At 40.9% G+C, this 11,570-nt stretch overlaps 1 protein-coding gene across 2 annotated transcripts in view; it reads right to left on the bottom strand.

Annotated features, from left to right (window-relative positions):
* Positions 1–1,054: 1,054 nt before the first annotated feature.
* DUSP10 (dual specificity phosphatase 10) overlaps positions 1,055–11,570 on the bottom strand; it is a 59,745-nt gene continuing 49,229 nt past the window's right edge. For both annotated transcript variants that reach the window (XM_060246257.1, XM_060246251.1), the window contains exon 4: positions 1,055–2,314. In XM_060246257.1, coding sequence (XP_060102240.1) covers positions 2,049–2,314 — 266 coding nt within the window. In that variant the 3' untranslated portion in view covers positions 1,055–2,048. The remainder of the gene's footprint in view (positions 2,315–11,570) is intronic.

Raw genomic sequence — 11,570 nt, 5'->3', positions numbered from 1 at the left:
AAGCCATTCAGGGAAAACCAGGTTCCTTTGGTCTCCCCAATCTGTATTAAATTAGTAAAAAATAAAAGGAGGGAAGCAACAGTCCTCAGCTTTTACCATGAAAGCGTTAACCTTAAATTATCTAAATCAGAAGCTTGTGAGACAAACCACCTTCTTTGTTTTCCCCTGCCACTGTCACCCACAGCTAGAATTCTTACAAATATAGTTGAGCTTTGGGAAGGCTAAGATGCTCTAAGCATGGCAACAGGTTAAAACATGGTTAAGTAAAAAATGTTTGCACAGCCACTTCTTACTCCACTGGCACTTAAAATGGAACTGAGGTCAATGATGTCCAAACAGGAGGATGGGTGATATTTGCACAATTCCATGTAAAGATTATATCTACCCACCCCCACTCTCACCCCCAGTCACTTATGTAGCTGCCTTGAGTTCTGCAAGGGAGAAAAACAGCTAATAAACGTTTTAAATAAATAGTCTAATAGGGATCAAGTTTCAAGCTTTGGAGGAGTCAGATATTTTGTATTAATACAAATGAACACTCACACAAAATCCTTATGTGGATATCCCTTAGGTTAAATGCAGTATTTTCCCAAGCCATATAATCATTCATGCTTACACATTTTAAAGTGAGCTGCAGAAAAAAAAGTTTCGCTATTGTGAAAAGAAATCCTTGACATAAAAGATGTAAAGGATAATAAGTTCAATCAGTTAAAAGATTGAAGAAAAGGGACTTGGTGAAGGAATCCTGTCAAGCTGAATGAAGGTGTGTTCTGCATACTAACACAGTTAGAGCCATGGGCATCTGTGGGAGAGGTCCACACAACACCCATCCTGTTTAAATGCTTGTGTGTCTGGCCAAACATGGCCAGTGGTAGCATGTCAGGAATGTACTGGCCCACATAAACATGACTGGAGCAATGCAGCAGATAATTGTAGTGTTAACTTGGTAAATTCTTCATCCATGAAGCTACCAGAACATTTCACTACGTACAACAAATGGAAAACTTAATTCGTTTTGAGCAAGAGCTAAAGAAATCAAAGAGCGCACACACAGGCAATTTCCAAAACAGTTTTCATTTTTATAATCAAACTTTTTTTTTACATGAACAGAAACACACCAGTATTTTGTGCGAAAAAATATTTTAAATAAACTTTGCTTATTCTCGATCTTTGTACATTCTGATATACATATGTAACATGGCACTATAACCAGAATCAGAAAAAGGAAAAAAAATAATTGCTTTTGTTGCATTCCTTCTTTTTAATCAAACCAGCCCACCTTTGCACTTAAAAAAAAAATTACTGGACAGCCAGCTATCACTGGTTTAATCTTTCTCTTCCCCTTAACTATTATTGCACAAGAAGCCAGTAAAGGCATATGGCATAAAATGGTCAAATCCCTTGGTGTTAAAACTGCATTACGCACCCACCCACCCTCCCGTAAATAGAAAAAACAGTACCAGAAGATGAAACAAGAAATAAAAAGATTCTCTAGTCAGGAGGGTGAGAAGTGCTTTTGCAGATAGTTTAAGCTGCTCTGATCTTCTTTGCACCGGCAAGCATTTTGCTTAGGTTTTCTTTAGCGAAGCCTTTGCAAACTCAAGGCCCATGGATTTAGTTGTCTTTTTGCTTTTTATTTTGGCTGGTTGTGTTTTGTGTTCTCCGAACATAGTTGTCTTCTGTCTATGAACCTGCACAGACTACTTAGGCATAATCTCTACAAGTAGCTGAATCACCAAAATGGGAAGGAAAAAAATATACCTAGTGTCCAGTTTTTCTCTCTCACACAGACACAGGCTTTTTAAAAAACTGGTTTCTTTTCTAAGTATTTCTTCTTCAGCCATTTTTGGAGAAAAGATTTGCAATGGCATTCTGCTCAACATTGTAAAGTTCTTGTATTTTTAAAAACCCTTTTTCCCAAAAAAAGGTTTTGTTCAGAGTTTGTCTTAGAGAAGCCCCCCCCCTTCCCAAATAAAGCTAGGAAAACCCAAGTTGCCCAATCTGTGTCAAGTGAAGAATAGGATAGTCTGTCACATGATTCTTCGCCATCACACGACAGTCTCTACACCGATCAGCTTTGGCGTAAGAATTCGTGGTGTGACTCCATTGTTTAGATCTTCTTCAAACTCCAATAATTGCCCCATAAAATTAAGATTAGGAGAAATGATTGGTCGCTTGCCTTTGACAAATTTATAGGCATCAGTCATAGTCATCCGTGTGTGCTTCATTAGGTAAGCAATGACGATGGTGGCAGAGCGGGACACACCAGCCTGGCAGTGGATAAGAAGACCTTTCCCACACTGGTGAGCTTCCTCTGAAAAGGACAGAAATGAGTGTTACAATTCCCTTCACAAGAGTGGCAGCTTTTGAAAGAAGTCAAGATAGGCAATATTATGATCCCCACAATGTAAGCAACCAATTATGTTTGCTTACATCTGAACACAAATTTTGTTTCTTTTTCCTTCTACATCCTGGAAGGCTTAACTTTCACACTCACATACATGACTGGTTTTCTTACTTTCAGTGATGAATTGCCAAGAGGCTGTTCACACTCTCCCTTTCCATGGCTTCAAATTATTCCTGCTACAATACATTTTCACATAAATGTAGTAGGAAAGTGGTGCATTTTAAAATGCTTTGGGATTCTGGGTTTCCTACACTTGCCATTGGTCGGGAGAAGAATTATGGAGGCTTGTGGACTGCTAAACCAAATATGATTAGTTAAATATGATGGTTTAATGGTTAGTTAAATATGGATGCTTAAATATGGAGGTTATAACAGAGTCTGCTGAGGTTAAACCCAACAGAGGTCCTATATCTGCCATGGGAGAGTGGGATCAGGAATCAGGCTCCCAGCTCTGAAGGGGTGGTCCTGAATGCCTCAATTTCAATGGAGGCCCAGGTCACCATGGCTGCCAGATCAGCCTTTTACCATTTTTCGCTGGTCAGGCAGCTGCTTCCTTATCTCTCTTCCTGGGACTTGGCTACAGTGCTCCATGCAATGGTTACTTCCAGGTTGAATTACTGTAATGCACTCTATGCGGGGCTGACATTGAAACTGACCCAGAAACTGCAGCTAGTGCAAAATGCAGCAGCATGCCCGCTAACTGCGACATCTATGTGGGTGCACATTCAGCCATTGCTTCGCCAATTGTGCTGGCTGCCTATTGAGTACCAGATCCAGTTCAAGGTTATGATATTAATCTTCAAAGCCCATGTGGCCTGGACCTACATTCCATTGAACTCATTGTAACTAACCAACTTATCTGTTGAACTGCCTCTCCCCCTATATGACCCGAAGATATCTGTGCTCTGCTGAGCAACATCTGTTGAAAGTCCCTGGCTCAAAAGATGTCTGCTTAGCCTCAACCAGGGCCAGGGCATTCTCTGACCTGGCACCAGCCTGGTGGAACTCACTCCCACTCGAGATCAGGGCCTTGAGGAATATACTATAATTCCTCAGGGCTTGCTGAATGGGCTCTGTTGTTAGTCTTTATATGCCCTACACCAGTGGGAGGCATTGGTGGGTGCCAGAGATAGTGTTATAATGTATTGATTTTAACATTTTTAATGTTATGAAGTGTATTTATTTGCTCAGTTATTTGACGGTTGTGACCAGCCTTGGGCCTGCTTGGGGGGAGGGCAGGATATAAAGCCAATGATAAATGTAAATAAATAAATAATATGCATCCAAATGACCAAATTTAGGCCAGCATCTTAAACACCAAACAAGCCAGGGGAGCAAGACTGTATAATGTACCCTTTCTCAAGACCAAGTTTTAAACGCAGCACAGTAGGCCTATATATTCTATGTCAATGATATTCTATGTAATGCACAGTAGTGTGTAGCTTAGAATTCTGTTGTTCTTAGGTCTAATGTATTTAAGGAAAAGCTTGATGAAGTTCCAATCCAGGTTTTAGTTGTAGCTAAGCCTCTCTCATCACAAACTGGATTTGGTCAGACAATCATGAAAGACTCTGGTAGGCCTGACTCAATAGAACTGTATATACTGAATTCTGTTCTAAAAAAAGAGTCAACTTTATCTTGAGTACTTGTTGGCATTGGTCTGAATCTATGAAAATCACAGAGGGGGCAAAGCAAGCTGTATGCAGAATGTGCATAGACCCTAACCACTGTGCACACTCACCAAACATCATGTACAAATTAACAGCACAATCAAGATTTTGCACATTGCCTGGTCAATGTGCAGTGTCTCAAAGAGATACCTGTCACAGTGACCAGTGAATGCAGATAAATGTTCAAATGGGAACTATGTAAAATAATTGCAAAAAGAATGCAATGCTCCATTTATGCTGCCAAAGTTGCAGGCTTCCCTGTACAGAAGCCTGCATTTCTGCATATATTACAATGAAAAAAGCAAGAGTCCAGTAGCACTCTAAAGACTAACAAAATTTGTGGCAGGGTATGAGCTTGCATGAGTTATTTGCTCTTTTCTACTGCTAAAAAGGTAAAGGTAAAGGTAGTCCCCTGTGCAAGCACCAGTCATTTCCGACTCTGGGGTGACATTGCTTTCACGTTTTCATGGCAGACTTTTTATGGGGTGGTTTGCCATTGCCTTCCCCAGTCATTTACACTTTCCCCCAGCAAGCTGGGTACTCATTTTACCAACCTCGGAAGGATGGAAGGCTGAGTCAACCTCGAGCCGGCTATCTGAACCAGCTTTCGCTGGGATCGAACTCAGGTCATGAACAGAGGGCTCCGACTGAAGTACAGCAACTGTACCACTCTGCGTCATGGGGCTCCACTGCTACAGATAGACTAACACGGCTACCCATCTTGATCTATATTCCGCTGAACTCATTGTAACTAACCAATGCGCTTTAAAAAAAGTTTTTCAAATTTGAGATTGCAGATATATGTCAGTGAGTAAGACAGAATATGCCATTAAGCAAGCAGCAAGAACAAAAATGACCAGCGAGCCTGCAGCAAACGTGGACTATTGCACCCTTCTTAAATCTTCGTTCGCGAAGCCAAGCCGAGAGAGAGAGAGTTACATTATATCAGATGACTTGAGATGTGGGCTATTCTACATGTTACAGAAGCAAATGACCCAACTCGCTCCCTGTCCCAGCCCTTCTGAGGTGGGAGAGGGGTTTTTTTCTTATTATTTGCACTTACTGGCATGGTATCTGGCGATTATTTCCAAGCTAGCTACAAATTCCATAACATTACTGAAGACACGTTTCTGCAGTCACCACACAGATCTGGAATTTAAAATTGGAAAGCATTGGTGGTTGTGGGAAGTGCTATAAAGTCACAGCTGACTTATGGTGACCCGGTAGGATTTGCAAAGCAAGAGATGTTCAGACATGGTTTGCCATTGCATGCCTCTGTACTGCAACCCTAGATTTCCTTGGTTGTCTCCCTTCCAAATGCTAGCCTGCTTAGTTTCTGAGATCTGATGAGACTGGGCTAGCCTGTGCCATCCAGGTTATGGTGTGAAAGTGTTGCCCAATCTCTTCTCTTGAGTTTTGCAAGGACCACTGACTGACAGTTGCTGGGCACAGACCAATGTCATAACAGAGTGGGTTTGCCACACCATGTGTGTTCAACAGCAACCTGAAGCCAACCATGGCTCCATGATGTATGTATATGTACCCCAAAAATGTAATGTGCAAAATGGTTTTCAGAGCTGGTTTGACTCAGCATGACTATCACTTTTTTTTTTTTTTTTTTTGCTTTCCCAGGGAAGGCTTCTTAGGACTTAAAAAAGTCAGCATTTACTTTTGCAAAGGCTGTGACTATATGCATTGATTCTGCAGATAGACCTTCTGTCTTTGTTGCAACCTTCATAAAACCCAGCAGTGGAAGAAATAATCTATTTAAGACCATCCAGATCTTTTCAGATCCAATTTAAACTGTCCTTAGGGCAAAGCTAAGCCCTGATTAGTTACTTAACAGAATACTTATCCTACTAAAAAGTCAAGATGAAGACATATTTGTTTATCCAGCACTCAGGCATAGCTTCAGGCTGAAGTTATCAACATGAAAAAAATGGAAGATCCCTTCCAGTACATACCCTTAAGTGTTCTTTGCAACAAAAAGAGACCCTGTGCTGGTCAACACTGCACTAGGCTATTTGTTTATACTCCACCCTCCATTTCAGTATCCTTCCACATTAATATATATTTTTAAAAAAATATTTTAAAATGCCCCAGTCTTTTGACATTAAATGAGATTAGTCCTGTCCATGGTCCAATCTCTGTTTCTACATATATACTAGAAAGATGCAAAAGCAAACTGAATTTGAAAAGGGCAAGGCTGTCACTGTCACTAGGTAGCATGAACAATTGTCCTGGATTAGAGTTTATGATAATACAAAACTCTTTAGTTGCACAAGAATTAGAATGCACCAATGCTGGCCGTGCTGGTTTGCTGATTGCACTAACCAGCTGAATGTGTGCCCCTATCACTATCACAGTTTGGGTGTGCTCTAAGTGAACTGTTCAGGTGGTCTTGTCACTTTAACTCCCATGCCAACCCACTTCCATTAACCTCATTCTAATACATCAAACTGTTATGACTGATGCATATGAACACATGAACATATGAAGCTGCCTTATACTGAATCAGACCCTTGGTCCATCAAAGTCAGTATTGTGTACTCAGACTGGCAGTGGTTCTCCAGGGCCTCAACCTGCTTGTTGCTTGCTTTATTAATCCTTGACTGTTTTCATATTACTCAGGTTGAAACAAGATACATTGAACTAGTGCTCCTTGGGCAGGCAGCTCAGGAACTAAGCAAATTCCTTCAAATTCATAATTGGTGAAGTGAAGATAAAAAAGTATGCCAAACCACTTAAACACATAGACAACTCTGGGGTTATTTATTTTGTACACTATTGTCTTCCCTTCCTCCAAGGAGCTCAGGGCAGCATATGGTGCTCTCCCCACTTCCATCCATCCTCACAGCAACACTGTGAGGTAAGTTGGGCTAAAAGAAAATGGCTGGCCCAAAATCATCCCTTAAATTTCATGGGAATTGGGGAATTGAACCCTGGTCCTCCTGGTCCTAATCCAACATTCTAAAGACTACACCACATTTGGGCTCAAGCATTCTGAGTTGCTGTTTTTCTCATTTAAAAAAGTACCACCACATTGCAGGCATTCATTAGACTGTGGACACTGCAAAGCTACATACACCCAACTTCTTAATCTCAAGAAAGGCAGCACGAAAGTCCTCTGACAGAGAATATATGGACATACTGCTCATGAGTTTAGACATTTATATTAAACAGTCACAGATTATCCCTGCCTGAGAATGTCACTCATGACTTACACAGAGTTTACAAAACCATGCCTTGCATTGCTTTTCATAGTGCTTAGTAGGACACAGCACTTTCCCCCCCAAGTACTTAGAGCACTTTACATAGATTATCCTAGTAATCTTTACAGCCACCCTGTAAAGTAGGCCTATTTATTAAAGGATAAGATAACAGAATGCTTCTCAAATGAGCTCATGCATCTAAACTTGGCATCAAGCAAGCACAGCACAATGTTTTATTCCTTTACCAAAACAAGAGTTATGGTAAAAGCAGAAACAAAATTGCTTTTCTCATCTGATCAGGGCCTCCTGCAGGTGCCACCCTGAAAATGGGCAAAATCAACAACTGTCTGTACATATTGCCCTCACCTTATGCAATGGCTTGCCTGAGGTCAAACACGTGAAGCTGCCTTATAGTGAATCATGTCAAAGTCAGTACTGTCTACTCAGAGTAATAATGACTCTCCAGGATCTCAGGCAGGGGTCTTTTGATTCATCTACTCCCAGACACCTTATCTGGAAATGCCAGGGACTGAAGCTGGGATCTTCTGCATGTCAAGCAGATGCTCTACCACTGACTCATGGCTCTTCCCCTCAGAAATGCTCCTACTCTTCTGATTTTCCCCAAACTATGCAAAATTAAATTATTCAAGAGGGTGTTTCTACACAGGTAATAGAATTGTAATGTAATAAAATGGTTCAGAAAGATGCTTTGGTAAAGGGATTGCAGACTCTCTCTCTCTCTCGGCTTGACTTTGCGAACGAAGATTTAAGAAGGGTGCAGTAGTCCACGTCTGATTGCAGACTACACTACTTATGTATAGCATGTACTGTCTGTTACTGTTAAGGATGCTCTTTCTGTGCAATTTCTGCACTGTTTAATGCAGGGGTGTCAAGTATGTGGATTACAAAGACTGACACATAATGGTAGCCAAGGCATCGTGGCTGGGTTGAGGATGAGAAGTCTTAGTATGATCCCTAGCTTTACATTCCTGATGTCTGCTTACAAAAAAGGCTCGCTGCTCATTGGCTGAGCTATGAAAAGTGATATAGGTCTTAATGCTTAGATAGGAGGACTCCATCTGTGAAATATGGACAGAACAGATCCTCCTTCGCTAGAAAAACAGAAACTCATTCCCACTCTTTTCTGCTGCTACAGACATGACAAACATGGCTACCCATCGATATTTTCTACTGCTACAGACATGACAAACATGGCTACCCATCGATAGTGAGGGGGGAGCAATCTGTAGATTGGGCCCATTTAGACAGAAAGATTTTTTCAACAAATATGGGGGATCAAGTTTTCAAATAAATCTGAGAACATAAAACAAAAATGGAGGGGGGATTAAATTTGCCAAAACCACAGTAAGGCTATCTGCACTTGCACACAGAATGTAACCCTGTCGGTTGGCCTCACTGCCATCCTAGCAACAGAGGCATCAGGTGATGGAGGAGTTGGAATATTGGCTGTTACCGCTACTCCAACTCCTACATCAATTAATATGTCATTAATTAATTTCTCTCTCTTTCTCAGAGGGGACTGAGAAAGAGAGAGAAATTAATGACAGTTTGTTTGTGTGCGAATGTACAAGAAGGGGGATGGAGAAAGAAAGAGGACCTCTCTGTGTGTGTATGTATTATGTACTGACACTGGATTTTTCATGGGTGTGTTATCAGAGACTTTGCTGAGCTTGAGGCTCCAGAACAATAGCCACCTGGACTCTGGGTGGTAGTCAATCAGGAGTCATTGGGCCAGCCCATGTACCTATAGTTATGTGTGTGGGTTTTGGGTTGGGGTTATTTGCATGTATATAAGCAAGGCCCTTGGCCATGTGAGGCAGATTAATTTTTCTCTCTCATTGCTGTAATCACTAAATAAAAAGCTGAAATCACTCTCTCATGAGTGTACTCCTGTATCAAGTCCAGTCCTTTTCAGTGTATGAGTGTGTGTGTGTGTGAGAGAGACAGACAGACAGACAGACAAACACCAAAGGGGCACAGAAAGAAAATGGAATGAACAAGTGTATGTGTTTGATATGGGTGTACTGGCGACAAGTGTTTATGTGTGTTTCAGAAGGCACTGGTGATGCAGAGAGAGGGTGAACAAAGGGGGGGGGGAGAACAAACTAACAGGAGGGGCATGGGGAGGAAGCAAAAGCAGAGGGAATGCAATTGCTGCTCCCACAATTTCCTTTAGGGATTCCACTTGTACATTCTGATAGCCAAATGTGGCCCCATATGTAGATCCCTTCTATGTTTACAGTTCCACTTAAAATCCTATAGATTTTACCCATTATTTCAACAATAAGTTTAATTACTGTGCCTCTACAGCATACCTGCATAATATGGAAATTAGTTTCTGAAATGGAAGAATTAAAAAACAGTCTTTGAATTAATAAACAATTATCCCAGCAATCCTTTCAGCTGCCCTGTAACCCACCCTGAGCCTGTTCAAAGGGTAGGGTGGAATATAAATTCACTAAATAAATAAATTCAGATTTCCCTAAATGTATAATCCAGGTCCCTAGATTTCATCTCAGCCTACAGTGGTTTGACACCTGCCAGTGTCCTTCAGCTTCCACCTTCTTTCACTTCCCCCAAATTTACCAAGTTGCAAAGGAGAATGGGATGAGGGAAGCATTAGCTGAGGTTAAATGTGAGAACTGCTTCTAAGCTGCTGATGTAAACCGCTGAAGTAAAGTTTTTGAAAATTCTTCCTGATGCACATTTTTCAGGAGGAAGAAAAAACAAAATAACAATTTTCAGAATTCCATCAGTAACAGAGCATCGAAGCATACTCAGATAACATCATTACAAAGATTAGCAAAATTAGAAAGAGCTTTAGCTGTTCGTCACTACCAACCCACAATTTGTTCATTTTGGGAAAATGAAAAGCCAGGCAAGAGAGGGAGAAACTGACAGAAGTGGCAGGTTTGGTCTTTCTAAACTTAAGAGGAATTCTTAGAAAGAGCCAGGACTCTGAAAGAGCTTAGAAAGACACAGCCCTTTCCTAATGGAGATAAGTGAGTTTTCTCCATCACTGCTGACTATGGCAAACTTGTTTTACTACGATTTCTAATTCTTAATCCGTTTTTATTATGTATAGCCTATGGGCTGCTAAACTTAATAAACTTGAACTTGATAGTAACTATCAAACATCATGTATCATGTAAATGGAAGACACACAGGAAGAATGGATGATAAGTTTAGCAATATCAGCCACACAGGCTGCAATAGCATAATTTTAAGGAACAGCTAGATTTGTGATTGCATGTACTTTACATAGCAGAGTTTTTTTTAATTAACACAGCCTGTGTACAACTACAGCTGAAAGACACACTGTACCTGTACTGAAGTACTTTGATTCTGAAAATGTTTATCCGCAAATTGTGGAAAAACCAAAGTCAGATTGCCAATGCACTCTAAGTAATCATGAATGTATAATGGGAAAAGTAATTTGGGTAAGTTCTATCTTGTTCTCTTCTTGCAGTCATAGTGTTCCCACTGCATTTTCAAAATGTCCCTCTATAACTATAACAGTAAGAAACATGATATCTTCACAAAGTCCCTGGGATAGGTTTAAGGGCTATGGATCATGGGTGCATTCACACTACACTAAATAATGTGCTTTGGAACTGGATTTTTGCTATTCTTACACAGTAAAAATCCAGTAGCACATTATTTAGTGCAGTGTGAATGCACCCCATGTGTCTAGGGGCAGAACAGCCACAGAAAATGCTCTACTCCTGAATATTCCACTCCTAAGTGATACATCTGATTTGTTCTCCAGAATATGTCCTAGATGCTTAGCTACATTACTGAATGTACAGTATGTCACAGAAATGAGTACATCCCCTCACATTTTGTAAATATTTAAGTATATCTTTTTATGTGACAACACTGAAGAAATGACACTTGGCTACAATGTAAAGTAGTGAGTCTACAGCTTGTATAACAGTGCAAATGTGCTGTCCCCTCAAAATTATGCAACACACAGCCATTACTGTCTAAACTGCTGGCAACAAAAGTGAGTACACCCCTAAGTGATAATGTCCAAATGGGTCCCAAAGTGTCAATATTTTGTGTGGCCACCATTATTTTCCAGCACTGCCTTAACCCTCTTGGGCATAGAGTTCACCAGAGCTTCACAGGTTGCCACTGGAGTCCACTTCCACTCCTCCATGACGACGTCACGTAGCTGGTGGATGTTAGAGACCTTGTGCACCTCCACCTTCCATTTCAGGATGCCCCACAGATGTTCAATAGGGTTTAGGTCTGGAG

The sequence above is a fragment of the Heteronotia binoei genome, chromosome 1 (assembly GCF_032191835.1).
Source record: "Heteronotia binoei isolate CCM8104 ecotype False Entrance Well chromosome 1, APGP_CSIRO_Hbin_v1, whole genome shotgun sequence".
Lineage (NCBI taxonomy): Eukaryota > Metazoa > Chordata > Lepidosauria > Squamata > Gekkonidae > Heteronotia > Heteronotia binoei.
Note: the sequence above shows the minus strand (reverse complement) of the source record. Positions and strands in the feature narration are given on the sequence as shown.